This window comes from Astatotilapia calliptera, chromosome 2 (assembly GCF_900246225.1).
Source record: "Astatotilapia calliptera chromosome 2, fAstCal1.2, whole genome shotgun sequence".
NCBI lineage: Eukaryota > Metazoa > Chordata > Actinopteri > Cichliformes > Cichlidae > Astatotilapia > Astatotilapia calliptera.
In genome coordinates, this window is record NC_039303.1 from 33657396 (window position 1) to 33681420 (window position 24025).

Consider the following 24025-nt stretch of genomic DNA (forward strand, 5'->3'; position numbering starts at 1 on the left):
CTGCTCCATCCCTAATGGCTGCGCTCAAAGTCGCTGCTAAGACCATTTTCCCATTGATGGCAGCAGAGGCAGCATTCCAGACTTTCAGAATCATACCCATGAGCAACTGGAAAAATGCTGGAGACTCCTGAATAGTAACATCGTGCTTAAAGAAAGACTGCTATGCATTTTAAATGAAGTGAACTTTGCAGAGATGCTAAGAGCATCACACAAGATAGATCAATATCCATATAGTAGACTCCTTACAAGCAATGTGCTTACAAAAAAAGATTCTGGTAAAGAGATTATATGACTGTGCTGATGAGACTCATAACATTGCTACATTATGCTCCAAGTTTTATCCACAGCCTTTTAGAATTAGCTAAGTGATAATTGCCTTTGAATATGCTAAAACAACTCACTCGCCTTCACACAAGTCAAGCCTAAAATAACCAGCTAAGCTAATTCATCTCAGCTTGACAAGGCACACAGATCTCCATGGTTACCTGAGGATCCAGAGCCGGTGCTTACTTCTGAAAGAGCATTTCCTAACTGTGCGTTCAGGCAGGCTCCTCACCAGCGACATGGAAGATGAGATGTTGACCGTGAACATGTTCGCTATGCCACATTGCTCAGCTCAGCGCAGCATTACTCCCCGACCCCTCTTCCTGTCTGGCCTTCCGCAGTGAAGTGGAATACAGAATTAGAAACTCCTGGGATCTGGGCCTTGTGTTCCCTATCTCATTCTTGTGTGATGTGATGGGAAACAGCTCCTCTTCGGGCTGTGACAGTTGCTCGCTCCCTATCACTAGTAAGGCAACGCATTTAACCCTAACAGTCCCAAGCAAACAAAAAAACCTCTTCGATTCTACAGGAAGAAGCAAAAACCAAAACAAAACACTCTTGTCTCGCACCTGGAATAATTTGGATGGACTAGAGATTGTCCACGTTTGATCCTCTTTCAAGCAATCCCCTCGTTTCTGCTGGGATGCTACTGAAGATTCGGCCCCCCTCCAGTCCAGCACACCAGCATTCCTGTCTGTCAGCCTGGCCCTCTGGACACTAGGCAGATATATTCCCAGAAGCTCCTTGCTAATTTGTCAGAGTAAACAAAAGAGGAGCTCATGGACTGACTTTCATGACTTTTAGGCCTTTGATTTGACGCCCTCATAGTCTGTGGAAGACTTTTGACAGGTGCTTTTCTTAACAGTTGCTGCTGCTGCCCTCCAAGGAGGTATGTGTGTGTGTGTGCGTGTGTGTGTTGCTTGTCCATAGGATGTGAAGTGCTTGGTCAGTTACATGGAAAATGGGAGTGAATTCCTACATTTTAAAAATGCAGGGATCAAGTCCTCCCTTTCTATCACAAGACCTGCTCCCCCCATCCCATCCCAACTCCCTCCCACCCCTCCGCCTTTTTCATCCATGCCAGGAATGTAAACAGGTATTGAGAAGCAAAAAACCCTCTTCTCTCTGCCCAGCGGTTTCTTTAATTCAGAAACCACCCTCCCCTCCCCTCGCTATATTATCCCTCTGTGCTTCACTTTTCTGGCTGAGGCGGTTGCAGTGCAGTCCTAAAGCTCTGAATGGATATCTGGGCTGCAGGGTTCAGCAGGTCATGCTGCCCTGAACTCAGCCAAGTAATTGGCTCTGCTTGGCTGATTAATGGTGGACACTGCAGATGGATGCCATTTTCTCCACAGACAGACACTACCTATTGCAGCACTTTATCTCTCCCCATCTCCAAAACAGATTACATCAGCGTGTGTTCACGGGGACGCACCATCTTCCCTCTTCTTTTTCATTGTCTAAATTTTACCCATAGATTTTTCAGTGTCCACCCCCTTCTTCTTCGGGGTCTGCTCTTTTCCTTTAATTTGACAGGAAAATATTTATTCATTGCTAAGGTGATAGACTGTTCATTCTCCGTGCTTCTCACCGTGACTAAGAATAAAATCTGAGTAATAAATGAATAACACCTAAGTTGGGAACTCTGCTGTGGTTCTTTTAATTCTAAACCCCTCATTTAACTCGCAAACTAAAGGTCATTGTGTTATCCAGATTCTTGAAGAAAAAAAAACAGTCAAAGGTTGTGTTTCCATGTGTGCAAGAGACACATAACGTTACTGATTAGCTCAGCTGCTTCGACAGTACTAAGGCTTCTGTATTTACACAGGCTGTGACTAAACAAAGAGGCCGAAGCAGGAGGCATTGTTGCATACAGTAAGGGGAAAACATGCAAACTAAAAGTGAGAATGCATTTCAAAATCATGCCATAAAGTGTTTGTTTCCTTATTAACTTTACACAGAAGTCCTTAAGCTGAAAAACTAAATCAAAATATTTGGTGGGACTATAGCACCAATTCTCCTAGGTACACTTGCACATACTTTTTCAATGTTCTTTCAGCAACTTTGAAAACTTTCTTGCAGTTTTGTGTATTTAGACTGTCTTAGTGCCTTCTGTCTCTTCGTGTGATCCCAGACTGACTCAATGATGTTGAGAACAGGGCTTTGTCGGGGCCACGCCATCTGTTACAGGACTCCTTGTTCTTCTTGTTGCTAAAGATGCTTTTTTCCCCTTTTCTTGTTAATATTACTCTCACTTTATGTTTGGCGTCTTTATCAAGATGCAGGATAAATTTAGTGTTGATCAAATGCCTCTAAACATGTAAAATGCCTAAAATGTTTGCACAGTAATTTGCATCTGCAGTAAAGCCTGACAGGGCTAGTAGAGGGTTGTTGCTTGTTTAGTCATCTTGCGCCCTGTCACGACTGCATGCAGATGTATGTTTACACCAAACATGCATACTAATCTTTTCTTGAGTCCATTGTGGATGGAAACAAGGATTTAAAGGATTGTCTGATTACACCATATAATATAACATATCTCCAGAAAGGGGGGTAATATCAGATGGAGAAGGGGGTGTCGGGGACGTGTCTGCGATGACACCACTGAGGGGGATGTGCAGATGGGCAGAGGGCCGATATAAGCTCTGACTCATTCCTCACAACAAGTCTGCTCTACTTCTGTGGAAGCCTGTGCCTACTATAGCATCCATCTAAAATAACCCTTCGTGTTTGGAGCCAATGAGGAAGCTTTGGGGATTGGAAAGAGGTGTCTGCCCTGTGCCCAATGGAGTAGAATGACGAGAATGATGAGATCGAGTGGTTTGTCATTTATGATGTCCTCAGAGAAAATGGCTTTTGATTCTGATACCCAAATGCATGCATGGTCACCATATGTTGGCTGCTCTCACTTGCACAGTTGGCTTACAACGTGTCCGGTGTTCTTGATCGATATGCACAGGTATGGCATGTGTCAGTGTCATAATTGCATGCTGCACTTTAAGCATGGCACGCGTGTGTTCGTGTGTGTCAGCGTACAGTAAGCATGTGTGATTGGTGCTGGCAGTATGGGTGATGAGAGGGGTAAGACCTGAGTGCATGGCCTGGTTTTCCCAGCGTGCATATGAATCATGACAGCTGCAGCACTGTCTGCTGCCCTGTACAGGATCAGGCTCTCTGTTTACATTTACATACATAGAGAAGCAGGCAAAATATTTCACCGCTCCTGTCATCCACACTAGCCTTCAGTTCGACCCTTCCTTTCAAACACCACATTTACCACAAGCATTTAGTTAGAGTAGGACTACAGTCACTCTCCTTTGCACTCACTGCAAGGCATATATGTTACACAATAAAGGTAAATTACATAAAAACAATGGTTTACACACAGACATCAGTGCAGTCATCCATGAAGTGATGGAAAATGGACAAAACTGTGGCTGTAGAAACAAATAAAAAGAAAAACATTCAATTAAATCAAACACCAGGAGGCCTTTTGCAAATTTGATAATCCCAAACAGAAAAAACCCCAAATGCAAGCCATAAATAATATGTATATTATGTCTTCAGCAGTAAGCACTAGCCAAAGTAGCTTTGGCTGGAGATATAGGCTTAGTTTTATCAATGCCTCCTGACAGATGGAATTGAGCAGCTTGTGGGAGCGTGAAGCCCTTTCGGCTGCACTCCTGCGGTGATGTGTTTGTGAAGAGCAGGTACGACTCCATTTTAAACTGCGGTGAACAAAGCACTACTGTTTGAGATTCGCACATATGAGCAAATTAGCAGGAAATCAAATATTGACCGAATGGGAGTAGGCCGTTTAAAATATGAAAAGCACAAAAAAAGCGGCAACGAAAAAAAAAGAGAAAAAAAAATGAAACAAAGGGCAATGACTATTGAGATTTTCTTTTCACTTGTTCTCTACTCAGTGTTCTGTTGATGCTTGTTTCTTGTGAAGTTGTGAAAGATAAAGTAGTGGTTCCAAATAAACTGAAAAAGCCTCAGCAAAAATTTACATGCAGACAGAAAACGAAAAGAATTCTCAACATAAATATCGCCTGCCTCGCCCTCCAGCTCTCCTTTCCTCCCTCCTCCCTTGGTTCATCTTAATCTTCTCTACTGCTATTTATGTGCACAGATGTGGCCCAACACACTACTGGTAATCCTGATGGGTTATATGCCCTGGCATTTTTCTAAGTGCCGAGCTACAGAGAGGAGGGTTAGCTAAGCAAGGTATGATGGACTAGGTTAGTACCTGCCAGAGAAGGGGAGTGGACCTTGGCACAAGGGAGCAGGGGAAGGACAGAAGCCTCTGTAGAGGGCCTGGGGCACCTTGCTGTCCCCAGGTTTGTGGATGACACTGTAAATAGGTTCAGCCCTGCTGTGGGGTACAGGAATCACAGTGAACGGGACAAGTGTAGGACACAAATAAAGCACACATACCAACAAAGATGCGACAAAATGCACATACAAGTCATGTAGACAGCTTGTACAAGGACATTACAAGGCGACGTAACACTCGGCCAGTAAGACAGCACACATAGACACCCGCATGCAATCACACAGACACACACAGACACAGACACACACACACACACACACACACACACACACACACACACACACACACACACACAGAGGGAATATAGCCTCTTCCCTAGAGCTGTGGGTTAAGCTGACTCAAAGCCTCATGGGACACTCCAATCAACCCTCTATGAATGCTACTTCTGATCCAGTACTTGGATAGGAGGTCAAAGGGTAACACACGCTCGTAACAAGTATAAGATGTGACAAAAGACTTCTCTCAGCACACAGCTGCCACACACTGTCCAGCTATTAAGTAGTATGCACCATCGGGGCCTCGATGAGATGAAAACTGCAAGCTAAGCAGATTCTTTTGTTAATCAAACACTATAAGCTACTGTAAACAGGTGTATCCTTGAAGCCACCACAACAACGCTTGTACAAAAGCAACAAAATAGAGGCTACTGGGAACAAAATACGATCCATGTTAAATTAAAATAGTTACTTAATTTATAACCGTGTTTCTTTAATACAACTACACCAGCCAATACCAAAAAAAGCCAACAGCTGATCTCCACCAACAACCTGTGCTAAGACTTAGCCAAAGCTACGCTTATACAGCCTTATGAATGTCAGGTTATGGAGGAGGATCATTCATGGAAGAAGCCGGTCTTTAACGTACCTCGTGAAGTCTTCCTCCCCCATCATGTGGCGGGGAACGGGCGAGTACCTGGACGGGGTGACTTGGGGTGGCGGGTACACTGGCTTGGGTTCCATTCCCCCCATGTAGTTGTGGCTGACGTGGTTGTCCACCATGGTGGGGAAGGCTGGAGGGAGGGCCAGGCCAGTAGGGGGAAAGAAAGAATGATTACAACACCTGTGCAACAGGAGAACTGCACAAAACATAACTGCATAAAGCTGGTTAATCAGATATTACCGGCTCCTAAACGACAGCTTCATTACCACACCAAGACACTGCTTTATAATGATAATATTCACCCAAATATAAATATGATTTTTGTGTCTCTGTGTGAACCAAAGTGGGAACACAATGAAATAAACTGGGAAAAAAATAATCCATGAGCAGATTAGAATACTTACTGTTATCTTGTTTTTTTTAGCTCCATATATTTATTACTGGACTCTTACTAGACTGGCTTTGCATGATTCACAGCTCAAAATAATCCCTTTGTTAAGTATCTTTTACTGGAGCCAATCACTTCACCCATGGTCTAAAAAGAGCTTCTCATAAAGCCAGCTTTCTTCTGATTGGCTGTCCCTTGCAAACATAAGGTCAAAAAGGTAGGTTAGTGATGCTGCTCAACCCATAGCCAGAGTTGTGTGTTTAAAATGACCATAATTAAGATGTCCTCTTTCTATATGTATGAGGAAAAATCATAATTGATTTACCTTCTGGGAATGTACAGTACAACCACAGATTAGGGGACCCATGAAAAAGGGAATAATCCCTCTCTACATAACTCTTTATATCCATCTCTCTGGAGTACAGATTATCGATATAAGACAGTTTGAATTATATACGCCTCCAAACAAGTTTTTCTAACTTCTCTGTTTCTTTATAACTTGTCTGATCATCTGACTGCTTGTATTTCTGACCACATCTAACTTCTTATTAACTTCTTTCCTGCATTCCCAAAGCTTAGCAATTAACTTGGTGAGAACGATGATATTATTAGGAGTAGAAATAGTGGCCAAAACCACAAAAATAGGACCCAGGTTTTCCTTTAAAGTACCACTGGGACATTTTTTATAAGCTGGCTCGCTTTTTTATGCGAACAATGTAATCTATTGTTTCTGCTATATGTCTGTTGCAAAATGGGGAACTACCACTGACTAATATGTGAAGGCATGTGCCGCATTTTTCTAAAAACCTGTTTCCTTGTGCATGCACATAGCAGACAGATCACACACATGAACAAGCCTCTTTTTCTGAATTTACATTTTTAGCGTTAGCCGAGCGTGATAAAGCAAGTGAACTACTTCACTTGCAAATCCGGAACCACATCTAGATTCAAGGGTTAGTGAACTTAAACGCAGACGACTTCAAACATTCGGAACTTACAAAACCTTCGATAGCCCCATCTAATACTAAATCACTGTTGTGTGGAAATTTGAGATGCTGCAGCTCAAGATCGTGGGCTCTCATGAGCAGGTGGGATGTGAGAAACCATCCACACTCAGTGGGAGGCAGAGAACTGTGCTTGTTGTTGCTGTGGGAAGGATTGTGTGTCAGTGTGCGTGTGTGTTTGTGTGCACGAGCGTTCACTACATACACTATGTGGGTGTCTGGGCATAGCAGTTTTGGGGAGAGAACAGTGAACCAACAGAAAAATTCAGAAAACATCGCTGGTAAAGATGAAACTTTAAAAAAAAAATCATATAAAAAAAATTACTCTTTACCTTACATCTCTAATTTTGGAGCTTGCTGATTATTGATTAGCAAATTTGCACTTATAGTACGACTACAAGAACAGGAAGAGGTAGATACGTACTGCTGGAGTAGTCTGGTGGGGCATACATGTCGTTCAAATGCACAGGTCCCGGCTTGGCCACCTTGAGGTAAACCATATCGGAGGTGTTCTTCAGCGCAGCTACTGCCTCCTCATGACGCACATCCTGTAGCACGATGTTGTTCACCTGAATGCGACGATAGTCCAGAAATCAGAAGAGGGGGAAGAAAAAAAAAATCTTTGTATCAACACCTGAAAGCCTTGTGTCTCCTGCTGCACTGTGACAACATCACGCATCACAGCAGTCATCACACCAGCCAACACAATAATGAATCATAGCTTGAAGGTATTATGAGATTTCAGTACATTTCAACAGCAAAGTGAAAGGTTGGTGTGCCGTGCAGTGATAACAGAGGTCAAAAGCAGTAGGTAGAGGTTTGAAGGATGCTCTGTATCTCTCTTTACTGTTTCTCTTTTAAGATTCAGGTCCCAGGAAATATGCTGCCAGTCAAAAGTTATTCCAGCAGTTTGGTAACATTAAACCAATGTGCTCACTTGCAATAATGCAATAGAGAACAGGAAATAATGCCATGTTTCTTGATCAGTCTATGATCTGTAGCAGCATGCCACAGTGCCACCAGATCTGCATTTTAACTACTGATGTCTTTGAGTTGACATTTTTCTTTTGTGTGCATTTCTTTCAAAGGCCAATTTTCTGCCTTGCCTGCAACTTCTTCAAAATGCAGCAGCACAGCTTGTTTAAGCAGACGTCACCCCAAATCCTATGTTTTAAAAGTGATTTTAAGATTTTACTTTTCAGTTTTAAACCACATCTAGGTCTCACCCCTAGCTACGCTGCAGAAATGTTGCAGCTTTAGATCCTCAGGTGGGGCCCTTCTGGCTGTTTCAAAGTCGAGGTTTAAATCTAAAGGTGACTTTGGGTTTCCCATCAGGGCCCCTCTGATTCGGAACAACCTTCCTGAGGAGAAGAGGTTTGTAGAATGTGGGACTTCTGAATGTCTATAGACTTTATCTGATGTCTTTTTAAAATCTTGTTTTTCAATTTCATTTTCTTTGTAAATATGATCTAAATTTTCTTGTTGTTGTCTCAACCTTGCTTTAATTTCATTCAGCTTTGTTTACTATGAGTAACACCACGTCTTATACCTCAGTATCCTGCTTCTTGTGTTTGTCAAACCATTCTTTTCCTTTTTATTTTGTGAAAAACTTCTTCTTATTATTAATGTTAGTAGTAGTAGTATTAAATAAAAAGACAGAAGCTAGGCTACAGAAGCCTAATCACTTGTCCAATCTGACAAAAAAAGGTCATGAATGTTACAAAGGTGTTAGAGAATTTCGTAAAATATATTGTGTTTGTATTTAAATAATGATTAATGACAGCTCAGTGATGAGTGCAGCGATAATTACTTGGACTTTTACTCATGAATGCTGATTAACGATAGTTTTTTTTTGAAAAATATCTGCCTTTATCAAATATTTCTCTCTCATGCCCAGCTGAGGGGCTGCTTTATTGCCCCAATTCGTGACTGTGTTATTTTTCTTATAAATTATTCTAAGTGCTAATAATGTTGTCACATTTAGCTTAAAGTCACAGGATGTGACACCTAAGTAAATAATGTGATGTACCTAACATCTGAGCACTCAGTCAACCCAGTATATTTTAGTGCCATGCAAGAAGTATTTTCCACCTTCCTAATTTCTTTATTTTTATAAAAAAATATTTGTTACACAAACATATTTCTGATAATTAAACGAGTTTTAATATTAGACAAAGATAATTTTTTTATAGTTTTTAAATGTTGATTTCATCTGTTAAGTATAAAAAACCTAACTGCATTCGAGTGTTTGTGATAACTGTCAATGAGTTGTTCACATCACGGAGAAGTTTTGACTCACTCTTCTTTGCAGAATTATTTTAATTCAGCCACAATGGAGGGTTTTCGAGGATGGACGACCTGTTTAGGGTAATGTCAAAAGATCTACATCGGATTTAAGTCAGGACTCGCAAACCTTCATTTTGTTATGATTGAGCCACTCAGAGGTGAACTTGCTGGTATGTTACTGATCATTGTCCTGTTGCATAACCCAACTGGGCTTAAGCTTCAGGGTATGAACTGATTGCCAAACATTCTCCTTCAGGATTTTCTGGTAGAGGGCAGAATTCATGGGTCCATCAATTATGGCAAGCTGTCCAGGTCCTGAAGCAGGAAAGCAGCCCCAAACCATCACAGTACTGCCATCATATTTGACTGTTGATATGTTCTTTTTGTAAAATGCTGTGTTCATTTAATGCCAGATGCAATGGGACTTAAACCTTTTTTTAAAAAAAAATCAGTTTTTTTCTCGCCAGCCCACAGAATATATGTTGGGAATCCTGAAGATGCTTCTGACAAATTTGAGACGAGCCTTTATCTTCTTTTCGGTCAGAAGTGGCTTTTCCCTTATGGCCATATCTGTCCATTCTCTTTCTTATTTCTAAATCATGATCACTGACCTTAATTTAGGCAAGTGAGGCCTAAAGTTTTTTAGATGTTGTTCTGGGATCGTTTGTGACCTCCTGGATGAGTCGTTGATATGCTCTTGGTTGGCCGGGCACTCCTGAGAAGTTTGCACCACCAAGTTTTCTCCATTTGTGGATAATGACTCTCCCCGTGGGTCACTGGAGTCCCAGAGCGTTAAAATAGCTTTTTAACCCTTCCAGACTGACAGATGTCAACGTTTGTTGCTTTTTGAACAAACAAAGCTTACTTTGTCTTCGGGTTCTGTTTAAGTGGTTTCTTGATTTAAGAGGTCTGGCAGTAATCAGGGCTGGGTGTGGATAGTAATGTGATTAATGCGATTACTCAGTTAATTCGTGATTTAACAAGAGGGTGGCAATTCCTATTTCCCACAGGACCAGGTAGGTTTGGATTACTTTTTCCCTTAAAAAATGAAATCATCACTTAAAAACGACATTTTGTATTTACTCTGGTTATCTTTGTTTAATATTAGAGTTATCTTGATTATGTAAAACAGGTAACTATGACAAATATGTAAAAAAAAAAATCATAAAATCATAAAAGGGACAATTTTTTTCATAGCACTGTACTTGTCCGGTTATAGAAATAGCTTTATAGAATGACTGCAAGGAAAATGCTAAATATCTGTTTAACTTGCAAGTGAACCACATGAATAGCTACTGAATTCATTTGGATTCGAGTGTCAGATATGCGAGTGAGTCAGAGGAAGGTGCAGGCTCCTACAGCGAGCAGCCGGTCTCCGGTTTGCAGTCGTCCATCTTTTTGAGCAGCTCCACCTTCTATAATCTTGGTAATATAGATGCTGTTGTCTCCTGGGATATGTTGATTCCCAATCCCTCCAGCAATGCTGAATCCCAGTCCTAGGTGAATAACAAAGACAGCCAGTGCTTTAAGAAAAGGATCACCCCAGACTGCATGCTTTCATTCCAGGTCCTATTTGTAAGATTATGTTATTTATTACCTTTTAAGCAGCACTGCAATCACTTTCAAAAAGAATATGTTAACACTGACTCTAACCTTTGGGCCCTTTCAGCAGGTTGACCTCCAGAATAGTCTCAGGTGGGGCCTGTCTCCGTCGAACCAATAACCTCACCACTGGTCCTGCCTCTTTCAAGGCTTCCACCGCCCGGCTGTGAACCACCTCAGACACATCGACATCATTCACACGCAGCACGCAGTCATTAACCCTGTGAAAGAAAAGGTTTAAATGTCACATGTAAAGTGCATGGAGTTCTGTGGAGTTTACTGACTGCATAAAAAAGGGAGACCCAAGCAAAGCCAGTATAATCAGAAACCTCAAAAGAACATGAAAAAGAACTTCCATATCATAATTTCTGCATGTTTCAGGCTTTGGTCTTCCAGTGAATCATAAGTCTGAGGAAGCACACAGAGCCTGGGGGCAGAGGGCTGTAGAAACTCTGCCTCCCACTCAGCGCTGCCTGGCGGGACGCAATGTTGGTGAGCGTTAAAGATGAGAGTAGAGAGGTTAGAATAGAGAGAGTATAGAGGAAGTAGTGGAGCTTAGTAAGAGTTGAAGAAATAGGAGGCAGCAGGAGGAAGACGGTAACTTACCCCAGCCGCCCATCCATAGCAGCTGCTCCTCCGGGGATGATCTTGGTGATGAAGATCCCTGGATCATCAGGAATGTGGGGATTGTCTATTCCTCCAGCAATGCTGAAGCCCAGACCAGAGTTCCCCTGAAAATAGGTTATGATTAACATTTTCAACATAATACGATAAACAGCAAACAAAGTAAGCTCAAGGTTAGTGCAATATATCTCTTTTAGTGTATTTAAATCATGTGATAGATGCAAAATGATCCAGAGATTTCTCCAGGCACTTCCTCATGCCCGTTTCTGTGGAGGCTCGTGTGTGTGACCGCACGTCCCCACGTGTGACAAATTGAAATGCCATTAGAAGAGGGAGCATGTACTCTATGAACCCACAGAGAGATATCTGTGTATGAAGTACATTAAAAATCTGGGGTAAAGATGAGCTCAGAGTCATCATTTCGGTTGCCTGATACAATGCTTCTCACTCTCTGCAGGAGATGGATACTGCCACCTCCTGCCGTCCCTGTCCCTGAAACGACAGAGGACCCATTTTGATCCAGCGGGACCAGGCACACTGCTGCATCTGACAGCCATGGCCACAGAGACAGGCAGCAAACAAGACAGCTGAGAAAAGACTTGGCTTTATTATTTTCTATAATTAATGAGCAACAGTCGCAACAAATTAGGACAGAGGGAGGCTGAGGCCTCCCAGTGTGCTGCTCTGGAGCCAAGAGGAGTACACTGGGCCTTACCACCAAAAGTTACACACCCACAGACCTTTTAAAGTGTGTCTGTGCATAGTTCATTTAAGCTTTCTACATGGAGAAATGCCACTTAGAGCGGAAGGGGCAAAGAAATATGCTGCATCTACCGTGGGTGGAATAATGAGAGCAGAAATGTACAGTATAGCTCTGCCAGTAAACCTGAGCCACCGCTGACAAGTTCAGTGGTGGCTGCTAAACAATTGCACAGGAAGGTGCTTTACATTTCTGGCGTCTGCTGATGACATGTGTACCAGGATTATGTAAAAAGCCATGCCTAGCTGGCGTTAATGTGGGTCACATAGGACATCACACTTACGACGTTGCTAATGCAGTGAGAAAACGCCTGTCTTCACTTGCATAAAATTTTATATAAATTAACAATCATTAAGATTTGTCTTTGGTATTCATTTAGACTGAGCTGCTTACCACCACCTAGTGGGGAGAAATCCATCAATCATCAGAATGAGGATACTGTGGGAAAAAATGCATCCACGATGTGTAAAACTTACCCTCTCCAAAATGATCTCTTCATATTTATACATCCCATCACTTCCATTAACCTGCCAAAAACAAAACACAAAAAATGAACAGCATGGTTAGTGACACCTCTGAAGACAAAGTATGTAGTTTGCCAACACGTAAGAAAAATGGGACGTGTACAAATGCTTCGGCAAAATCCTTCATTGTATGTCCAAAAATGAGAAAAAGATCAGACTGAATACGAGAAACCCAGTAAATCGGGATTAGTGTCAAAATATGGCTTTACTATATATATGAAAACCGCCACACATTCCTTAATGCTGTAAATGAGAGGTGCATTTCTTTCTTAAAATGCAAACGCTGTAAGAATACATGCGCAACTGCAGAATGCACAATCCCAACAAACGGGCAGAGTCAATAGGAAAATGGATGTCGGTCCACATGGCAAACAGCATGTTGCTGCCAGGAGGAGGCCTTTTCATCCACACACACTCGCAAACATACAAACATGTTCATGCACTGACACAGGAAGTGTGAATGAGAGGGATATATACTGTAACAGACAACGAGAACAGATACTTACATAAGGGCCTGCATCTAGTGAGTCTGCGTTGACAATGATGGGGGGAGGGTTGGCCTGTGAATATGAAGAGATACACATTATCTCAGTGTGTGAGGCTGGCAGCACGCAGACGTAATGCGGTACACACACTATCGCTTGGGAGCAAAATGAACGGATGCCACAGGAACAGGCAGTGAGTCTCCTTGGGAGTGAGACTGGGGAGAGAGATGAGGGTGGGGTGGGAGGGGTTGAAAGGGGGGTGTGAGGACTGAGAATGAGGACTGGGGCAGTGAGACTGCTGCTTATTAACCGTCACAGCCAGACATCCTGCGGTCACCTCATAAAACAAACCAGCTTGTGTTCCAGCTGTTGGCACAATACGTTTATCCCACATCTACTTCCACATAATGAAAGCACGGAGCATCGTCTAGAAAAATGCATGAATTTTGGCTTGGTGCGCTACAAGGTTTACGGAATTACACAAACTCTACACAGTAATCTCCTCTCACGTCTGTTATTCTACATGCAAACAGGTAGTTTTTTAATCTCTCTTTATGCAAAATATCTGTCTGTCGCACTTGTTTAGTGAACAGAAAATAACTGGTGCTTGGTCTGAAATAAACAGCTCATTTAAACGCATCATGATGCCAATTTTTTAATAAACTTTTTCACCTTTTTCAGTTGTCCGGACGCAACAGTTTAACAGCAAAACAGACAGAGAGGTCAGTAACTGCTTGTTGCAGGGTTACTGTCAAAAGTTAAGGGTCAAACAATTCTTGAGTACTATGATGGGTTGAATTAGCTCAAAATATAATGAATACAGACTCTAAAAGCTATTTTAGATTTCTTGGTAATAATTTTTAGGGAAATTGTTTATTCTCTTGTTTTTGTTTCCGTTAAGGCTTTTAAAAAAAGCTCAAATGTACAATAGGGAGCACGTCTTCCCAGCGGAAATATCAAAAGCAGCATTTAAAAAGCAAAACTCAAACAAGATTAAGTTTCACAGTCCAATTAACCTCCCAGCTCAGCTCTATTGTGCCACCTGGTGTTTCTTTGCCCACTTCAGGCATGCAGAGTGAAGTTTGATGGAGGGGGTTTGTGTTGGAGCAGCCAATGGCCATCCTTTACTTCTACTGATTTGATTGACTTGTGTGCGTGAGGGGGATGCAGACAGCGGTGCATGCAGGGCCTTATACTTCCAGGTCCAGCACTGAGGAGAAAATCCTTAGCTGTCTGTCCTAACACTAACCTCGCCAACCTCTCCCAATCTCACCCTATCACCTTACAGTGTACAGTGTTTAAGCAGCTGAGTTTGACTGATTCTGAAGACTTACATATTACACATCGCCTATCATACATCTTTTCAATCTGAACTGTGTTACTGTGCCATTTCCACTTTATAATTTATAACTACCTGGAGTGATGCTGCTCTACTGCTCTACAATATGAGCACATATACACAGATGTACATGATATATAATTAGATATAAGGAAAGGAAATTCAGGAATCTGGGATTTGGGATTTGGTTTGATAAAATGAAACTATATAAATTATTTTTTCAGTTAACTTCAGTTTGTCACATTCATGATATAAAAATCCACTTTTACTTGCTCTATTGAACAGTTACCATCAATTATTTACAAAGGCATGGATATTAAAGGGACACACGCGGGATGAATGGTAGAACAAGATGAACATTTTTATTTTGTCTTACTGTTTATATATCTACTATATTTCTTAGCAGGTCCTCAGCTGTCTGGGGTGATGCGCATTTTATTGTCAAGTCCTTGAATATACACTCACTCACACTTTATTAGGTACATATTGCTAGTACTGGGTTGGACCCCCTTTTCCCTTCAGAAACTGCCTTAACTGATCATGGCATAGATTCAACAGGGTGCTGCAGACATGATATCATCACATATTTGCAGCATGTTTGTTATCTGCACAGCCATTGTATAAATATCCCGTTCTAGCACATCCCAAAGATGATCTACTGGACTGAGATCTGATGGCTAAAAGCGGTTATCAGTAGATTGGTGCATAATTGTGGTTGTAAAGTGGTGGATATGGCCACAACAATACGTAGGTAGGCTGTGGTGTTTAGATAACTCAGTTGTTATTGAGGGGCCCAAAGAATACCCACCACCAACAACCTAAACTGTTGATACAAGGGACGATGGATCCACGCTTTTATATTGACTGAACCTAATTCTGTAACTGCCACATTAAGTGCAGCAGAAATAGTCCACTTTTGGTGACTTGTTGCCTTAGTACTTTAAGACTGTGGCCTTCTTCTGCTACAAGATGAGACGTGTATTCAGATATGCTCTTCTGCATTTCTTGGTTGTAAAAACTGGTTATTTTAGTTGCTGTTGCCTTCCTAACACCTCGAAGCAGTCTCCTCTGACCTCTGGGATCAACAAGGTATTGTTGATTGCCCGAGAACTGCTACTCACTGGATATTTTCTCTTTTTACAGACTGTTTTCTGCAAATCTTAGAGATGGTTGTGGAGAAAAATACCAGTAGATCAGCGGTTTCTGAAATGCTCTGGCTCCAAAAAGCATGCCATGTTCAAGTAACGTAAATCACCTTTCTCCCTCATTCTGATGATCACTTTAAACTTTAAAAGGTCGTCCTAACCATACCTACATGCCTAAATGCACTGGGTTTATGGGTTGATAGTTGCGGTGTAGATATTTGTGGTGATGAGCAGTTGAACAGGTGTATCAAGTGAAGTGGCAGGTGAGTGTACATCATGCTAATAAAGACATTTACTGTAAGATGTTAATCTACTTGAACAGCATTAAACAAGCCTCTGATTCAGGGTTTTCAATCAAGCTGCTTGTGGCTGCAACACATCTGTGTCTACAAAAATAGTGGCTTGACACACACTCTTGACAAAAGAGTTCATCCTTTGATCAAAAGCGCCTTGCAAGATATGCATAATTTCATTCACACTTCTCAGTGTCAAGTTCCCTGGTAATGAAGGTAGGTCTCCAGACAAAGAGGAGCTGTAGTTTTAACCTGCTCCACTCAGTAATGATGTGCTATGACTCTGGACAGCTGTGGCCCTCCTCCTCCTCGTCCTCCCTCCCAGTCAGCACAATTGGGCCGTCGCTGTTATCTGCATATGGACTAACAGATGCTCACGTCTGTGCTTGTGTTTGCACATTTCTCATGAACGGCTTGAACTTTCCCTTCCCTTCATCTTAGACCCCAACTCAACAGAAGATTTTGGTGGTGAAAGCATGTTTTATGTCAGTGGCAGTCTACTGTGAATGAAAACCATGAAACCGCAGTTGACGAAACACAGCCTGGGGGCACCTCGGGGGAATACACTGGCTACTGTTGTCCCTTGGTGACTGACAGACTAAGCTACTGAATCCACTACTGAGACCACATGTGAACACACCTGTTACAGTATAATGCCTCCAGTGCTTATCGTAAGTAACACAGAAAACTAATGCTTCCCGAGGGGATCACCAAACCTACAACTCCGGCTGAAAGACAATAAACCTATCAGTGGTAAAAAATACAGCAGCATTATCCTGGCCTGGGATTGCTGCGTAATCCCTCTATCTGAATCTCGCATAACAAGCAAACAAAAAGGAATAATGGAAGATAATCTCACCCCGAGTTTGTTTAACATTTAGCAATTTACCCAGGTAACTTGGATTGGACTGGATTACTGCCCCGCCTCCCCCTGTGGACAACCTGCTCTCACCTCTATGCTAACCTCACGCACAGGAAACAAAACAGCTGGTTAAAGAAATCCGACCATAAAAGAGGATTAAAATACATAGCAGAGGTAGCATATAGCACTACCTGTGCTGTAATAGCCCCTTTAGAAGAACGACGTCTTACAGTATCTGGATTTTCCTACTGTGAGATGTAAGTTGAAAATCACACAAGTGAAGCGAAAATTCTGACTTTCTATGTCTATGCCTCTCCAAACACTCAGTGAGTCTCCTTGACACTGTAAAATCCACTCAATGTCTGAATTTTGCAGAAGAAATTTACATGGCAGCCACATTGGAGTTTTGTCTCGATCTATTATTTGGATAATTACATCCAATCCACGGGCATCTGCGTGTACACCTGGTACAATAAGCACTCTAATTATCACAATTCTTCCCACATGGGCAGTGTATTTTGTGTTTTTTTGTTAATAAACATCATTCTCCAGGTAAAAAGGAAACAACGGCATGACTGGTTTATTTTAATAATTTTTGTCGAAAAGCGGAACTTGCTAGTCGTAAGAGGTCATGTGAGGTGACCTTTTAACTTCCCGGGCAGATTGTTTTTTAATAATGTGCCCACAGCAGATGGCATTCACAGCTGGCTGGGGTCCAATCACATCGCAAGCCAGTTGATCTGATCACAGAGCTTTCAGTGAGCATTTGTACCTTTCATTTAAAAGTGCTTTTTCTCATCTAGAAAAGACACTTTGACGGTGGTCACATTAGAGTCGGGTTTCAACAAAAGCTCATTAAGGTGTATGAGTACGACTGCAAAGGACTTTTAACTCCAGACTTTAATCATTTATACAAACAGTTGCTGTTCTTTACATGTGTCCATTTACAGTGGTAAGTTCAGGCTGAAGCTTTAGCACAATCCTGCAGGGACACCCATACAAACAAGCTGCGATATGGACACAAAGACCTAATGCGCACACGAGGACAATAAGTCCAGACTGCCTCCCCAGCATGAGCTCCTTCCAACAAGTCCACACTGACCACCGGGAGCGATGATCGCCACAGTGCTTTCTTTCTCTCGCTCCCGAGGTTCATCTGTTCATGATGGTTTCCTATTCACCGATCTATCATCTTACTCTTCTGTCAGTTGCGACTGTGGCATCTGTCTCTTGTCTCTCAGCATCACAGAGCTTGTGTATCATGTTCTGGTGGCACTGCACCACACAGCACTCAACTTGGCTGCAGACCCTCAGGACAGCAAAGCTACACAGACTCCCAGTGAACCTTGGCAAGTGCAGGGCACAGGCTTCATCCAAATTGTTAAATAATCAATGTGTTCCCATGGTAACCAGCGCTCGCACAGCATTGGCTTAGCCACCTCCCCTTGCTCCACCTCTCAGGGCTCTCGCTGTTACCTCACTGCAGTTTATGTGGCTCTGTGCTCACACATGCCCGGCCATAGGCTGGATGTGCCTGACTGCCTTTTCTACACACACACAAGCACATACACACCGCAGAGCCCACACACCGATTTAAGTGAATACCACAGCTTATAATTTACATGTCTATAAAGATGTGAACCCTCACCATTTAAGGCACAAATCCATTAGAAGGAATATTCTTTTTATTCTGACTATGCATACGTTTAATAGCACGCAGGCAGGCGAGTACTGAAAGGGAAAGGTTCCTTGTACAGGGTTAGATGAGATAATTGAAAACACAATAATATTGCAACAAATATGTTTATCAGTACAGCATTAACTGCTTGACTAGCACAAACTTGTCTAAAATTAACAATTTACTGTTTTATAGGTGATTTTCTTTACAGTTTTTACAGCTTTTTACTTTTTATTACTTCCTAAGATAAGTTAAAAGGCTACTGAGGGATAGTCATATCTACTGTACAAGCCTGAATAGTACAAATAAGCCACTCCAATACGAGCAGCAAAATGAGTCTAAACAGGTTTGCACATAGCCTCTCTTTAACATATAATTACTACTGTGGTAAACAAATGGCAAAAAAACATAACAAATATCAACAAATCTAATTTTAAATGTGTTGGTGAAGCTTGCATAACATATACGCAGGCAGCTGCCTCTGTTCAAAATAATCCAAAACCTTAGGAAGGTTTGACTGTCAGCATTACATTCTGTGCTTTTAAACCCTCATCTTCGTCATAGGTAGAGGGGGGAAAAAGACGGAGAGGCTTCAGCATGTGCACGGTGACAGCATGCTGACAGGGCAATAACCCTTTCCTCCTTAGCAAACATTTCCATATCAGTTCTGCTCTCACCAAGGCACGCTGACATGAGAGCTCAGTCTCCAGTGGTGAAATATGACAGTCAGCCCTGCTCAGACGATGCGCCCAGTCATTTAAATGCTTCAGCCGATGCTGAAGGAAGCTCTTCCCAGGCCTGAAGTCAGCGCTAATAGCAGATAGGAGAACAAGGTATGCTGTGACGTGCTTACGTTATCTAAAAAAGTAGATGCCTCTAGCTGTGCTGCGTTTGTTTTCTAGCAGAATGAGAGATGCAGTTGGTGCTGCTGCTCTGATCCTTCGGCTCTTATTGGCTTCTCGTAGGCCACGCTGCAGTCTAATCAATACCTGCTCAATTACCATGCGCCCAACATCTCATTCACGCTGTATCCCCTGTGCAAGCGGGAAGAGGGAGGGCGAGAAGCCAGGTGAGAGAAGAAGCATCTGAGAAGGCTGAACAGATGACAGCGAGAGATGTTTTACTTGCAGATGCTGTCAAAACTCAATGTCAGGGACAAAGGCGGAATAACGAGATGTAATAAAGAAAATCCCACAGCGGTAAAGGTCAACTGTTCCAGCTATCCCTTTACAACGGTAGCTGAATCCAGCCATTCATTTCAATAGGGAAATTAATTAGTTCGCACATAAAACAGACCAATTAAAGCTCAAAGTTTTCTGATTTGATGGCTATGATTGAGCATTTTGACTATGTTGCCCCCCCCTGCTTCCAAACCCTCCCAACACACACCTATGAAGGATGGACACACATCTATGAAACTATAATTAATAGCCCGTCACAGCTGTCAGCAGCACTCCCTCCTCATCTTTATGTAATATTACAAAAGCATGCTCTGGCTTACCTCTCTGCCATGCTGAGCAGCTTCAAATGAGAGCTGGCTAGTTTGACCTTCACAAGTAGCAGCCACTAGGTAGAAGTACTGAGTGTAACGAATATTCATAACAATGTTGCTCAAGAAGGCTTTCTACAACTGATCGGGTTTGAACTTGACTGCACCTCGCTCTGTGTGCTTGTGACAGTACATCTGGCATGTAGCAAGCGTGGATTCTGACACGACAAAGTGGGAAAAGAGCATGTTGTAAATAATAACATTAATAGTGGCTGACATTGCTCACGCTGGCTCACGGTGACAATGTCATGGCTTACTGGCACACTTGAATACAGCTGAACTTCTATTAATGTTATTACAGTGTAGTTAGACAGACCTGTGCTTTTCCAAGTGGGGTGGGTGATATTTCAGTATTATCTTTTTTCAAAAGCAACATGTTTCCACTAATGTCTTTGATTCAAACCTGTGACTTTGATTGTAGTGGAAACTAATGCAACTGAGTTATGGAGAATTTTTTCATCAATCTGCCACACAGCCGAGACACCAGCAAATCCATAGACCACACTAATTTTAAGACTCCACCTTAATTATGATGTCAAACATTCTCCTATGAAGTTTTGTGACTGCATCTTGAATGCTTGTAATGCTTTCATAATAAAAAAAACCCAGTCAAAAAACTCAAAACCACAGTAGATTTCTCTATTTTTCCATCACAGATGCACAGAGACAAACAAATGGCCTTAATAATATCATGACTTTAGCCGTTCTTTATATTCTAATATCAGTACTGCTGTGGTCTGTGTGTTTTTGGAAAAATGACAAAGCAACAAAGCAGTTGCTGCAGGTGATTATCTAAATCAAGGATCTAAACCCTCAGGGCGTTATAAATAAAGAAAACTTGAAACATTTTTTGCAATCTACAGATAATAAGGTACAGAATAAACCAACAGAAAAAACCAAGAACATTTAACAGCAGAAATGTTGAGAACGATTATTTTTAAATACATTAAATATTCGTTTTTCATTTATACATTGCAAAAAATGGGCCTGATTGTCCAGTTTAGAAACAATCAATAAACGGATTCAACTGACTGACTCAGTATCCTAACCATGTCGTTATTCTTTGCTTTTAAAGACCATACAATACATACATTCCTGCAACATATAAAGCTGCACGACAAATGATGCATCGGTGTCAGCCCTGTGACTGAGTCATCCCTGCTTTTCAGATGTTGCTGCTAATAAGTGGTAACAGCATTACGGGTGCTCTTGGAAACAGCCAACCGCTGTGCTAAAGATGGGTAATGAAAAACTTAGAAACAATAATCATCACAGATTTTTTAGCAGATACATGTACTGGGAAAATTACTAAACTGCTAATTCAAATTAGTCACTGGTCTCACAACCAGCACCACCGAGTCAATGTCACAGAAAAACAGCTCCAATGGAAACTACCACATGTGCTGTGGTGAGGCTTCACAGTGACAGGAGTCTAATAGTCATCAGCATAATCCTGCCTGCGCAGGTCACTGTAGCATGTTAGCGCTCTGCTTTTGACTGGTTATCCTGAAAAAGCCTCTGAATTTATTTCCCTCCGATGGTTTGGATTTGTAGCTCAGGACTAGCTACAGCGCACAGCTACAACCAACTGAGTGCTGCCATTTTCAAGCTTTTATGGGTTTACTACTCAGCTGCTCTGATGTGAAATATTCTTAGTTTTCATTTTTGGTTTACTTTGCATGTGCCAAGTTACTAAGATACATCTTCAGCAAATAAATAAAAATGTGGACTTTTTTTTTTCAGTGGAGGAAACAAGCTTCCATGGAGGAAACACCCAGGCAGGATGAGGTGAGATATTTCACAATGCGAGTGCAAACACTTAAGAAAATATCCAGAAATGAGCTCTAAATAAATTAGCTAAATAAGATCTTATAAGTCTAATATCATATGAATATTTAGGTCAGTTGTTTTACTTAAAGATTTATTTTTAGTCTGTTATGCCTTTATCAGGCAGCAAATGTAACAGTAACAGAGAGATGGGACGATGGGCAGAGAAGGTGGATGAGCAGTTACCAGCCTCCAGCAGGTGAACATGCAATAGTTTTACATGAAGGTTTTTGTATGAACTAATGTGGCAATAAAATGATTTTAACTGTGAGTTTCAAGTGTGTTAGCAGATGGATTTTTAGTCATGGATAGAGCTGCATTAGCTGTTTCTAGTTGTAGCTTCAAATTTACCAAAAACACAGCTGTTTATATACTAAGAAACTAAGATTTTCATCAGTCTTAAGTCTATCCTGACATCTCAAATGTACTAAAGACATGAAATCTCACAGAAGTATCATACTGAAAATCAAAGCGATCCTCATCAAAATAAATAAACACTACGAGTAGCAAACAACACTGTTTTTTAATGCTCTGTTTTCACTTTTGTCACCTTTCCTTACTTCTTTCCAGTGAACCCCAGACCACAATCTTCTGAGCTGCATTTAAACCAATCCAATTTTAGACTTTTTTTTCCTTTAAATGGGAACATTGCAACTGTGATTCTGCTTCATGGTCCTAACAGTATTGCAAACACGATCCTTAAACCCCTTAAGTGCATGTTATTGCAAGAAAAGAGATTAGCTTTCTTTAATTTCCTTTACCTGCTTTTGACTACACACGATTTTGCTCACGCAGTCCTACCTTTCATCAAATCTGCTAGAATATTTTGGACCAAATGGCCGCTGCAGCTGTTCAGGCAGCGCTCGTTCACAAATCAAAATCATGATACAGTGATAAAACTATAGAGAGCAAATACAGAGTCCTTAGCGATCTACTGTAAAATAATATAGTGAAAATAACAAGCCTAACTTTGGCCTAAAGGCCAATAAAAACCATTCGTCCCCATCTCTCAGGAGCCGAGGCCTGTCTCAACACAGCGGCAGAGATCCTCCTGTCATGGTTGAGGTTTCATGATTTTCTATAAGCTCCACTTGGGAACGCCCACATGCACACAAATCTCCATTCACTACCCGTGCCTGAGTTTTGGCTCACAATAAGTGTAGGTGTTGAAAGTGATGAAGAATTACAGTAAGTAGGACACAAGCGAGGCAACAAATACAAGAGCTGCGCCTCTAGTTTCCCTCTGATAGTTATGAATACATGAGCACATTTATCCATATGCTGATGTATTTAGCGCCAAACAGCAGAGGGGAATAAAAGCAGGGCATTGTTTTAAACGTTTGTAGCACTTTGGTGATTGCCAAATCAATCTGCCTCCTGTCGAGGGTCCAGATTGCCTATTTTTCACTGCCCACCTTGGGCTGCGTTCAGGCAATACACACTGTCCCCTAAAGAATGGGTTTCAGCCAAGAGCAGAGCAGCCATATTACTGGACTGGAGAGATGACACACTGATCTGAAAACATGCAAACCTTTTATTTCTCTGACACAAAAACCCCCACTGTATACCAGCTGGCTGCTGAAACACAACAACTGATTTAATAGATGGAATATGATAGCAAAATATATGGGCTGCAGACATTAAATAAATAAAAGGAATTGATTAAAATATCTTTATCATGTTTTCTGTCAAACGTGAAGATGCATGCTTAGCTTCAAGACTATAAATAGAGAGAATAAGCCCGTTGGACTCTTTACAAATAAAGGTATGAGAGTAAACTACCTCCCAAGATGTCACCACACCCTGCTGAGAAAATCCCCCTGTGAAACCACAACTCACTGATTTGCGACTTCAGTTTTAATGCAGACGACGCAAGCAAGATTTAATATATTAATTTTATTTTTACCTCTAGGACAAGCCAGTGCAGATGCATCAGAGATATTATGAGGTCAAAGAATTCCGAGTAGAAATGCACACAAGACTTTTGGGAATGCCAGAGATGTTGATGGTCCCTCCCTTCCCCTCAAAAAGCCAATCACCATGTAGCACTGATGCATGTGCTCGGTTTCTTTGCATAAACAGGAGCTGTAGCTTTCGGGTCGTAAGATGAAGCCAGC

The 24025-nt window shown here is 41.7% G+C and overlaps 1 protein-coding gene across 22 annotated transcripts in view; it reads right to left on the minus strand.

Moving 5' to 3' along the window:
- dlg3 (discs, large homolog 3 (Drosophila)) overlaps positions 1-24025 on the minus strand; it is a 79311-nt gene that overhangs the window by 15869 nt on the left and 39417 nt on the right. For 9 of the 22 annotated variants that reach the window (XM_026144495.1, XM_026144391.1, XM_026144410.1 and 6 more), the window contains 8 exons: positions 13237-13290; positions 12683-12733; positions 11429-11553; positions 10874-11043; positions 10580-10716; positions 7359-7503; positions 5528-5690; positions 4577-4702 (listed from right to left, as the gene is read on the minus strand). In XM_026144495.1, coding sequence (XP_026000280.1) covers positions 4577-4702; positions 5528-5690; positions 7359-7503; positions 10580-10716; positions 10874-11043; positions 11429-11553; positions 12683-12733; positions 13237-13290 — 971 coding nt within the window. The remainder of the gene's footprint in view (positions 1-4576; positions 4703-5527; positions 5691-7358; positions 7504-10579; positions 10717-10873; positions 11044-11428; positions 11554-12682; positions 12734-13236; positions 13291-24025) is intronic. The other 13 variants (XM_026144504.1, XM_026144487.1, XM_026144535.1 and 10 more) reach the window with 5 other exon arrangements.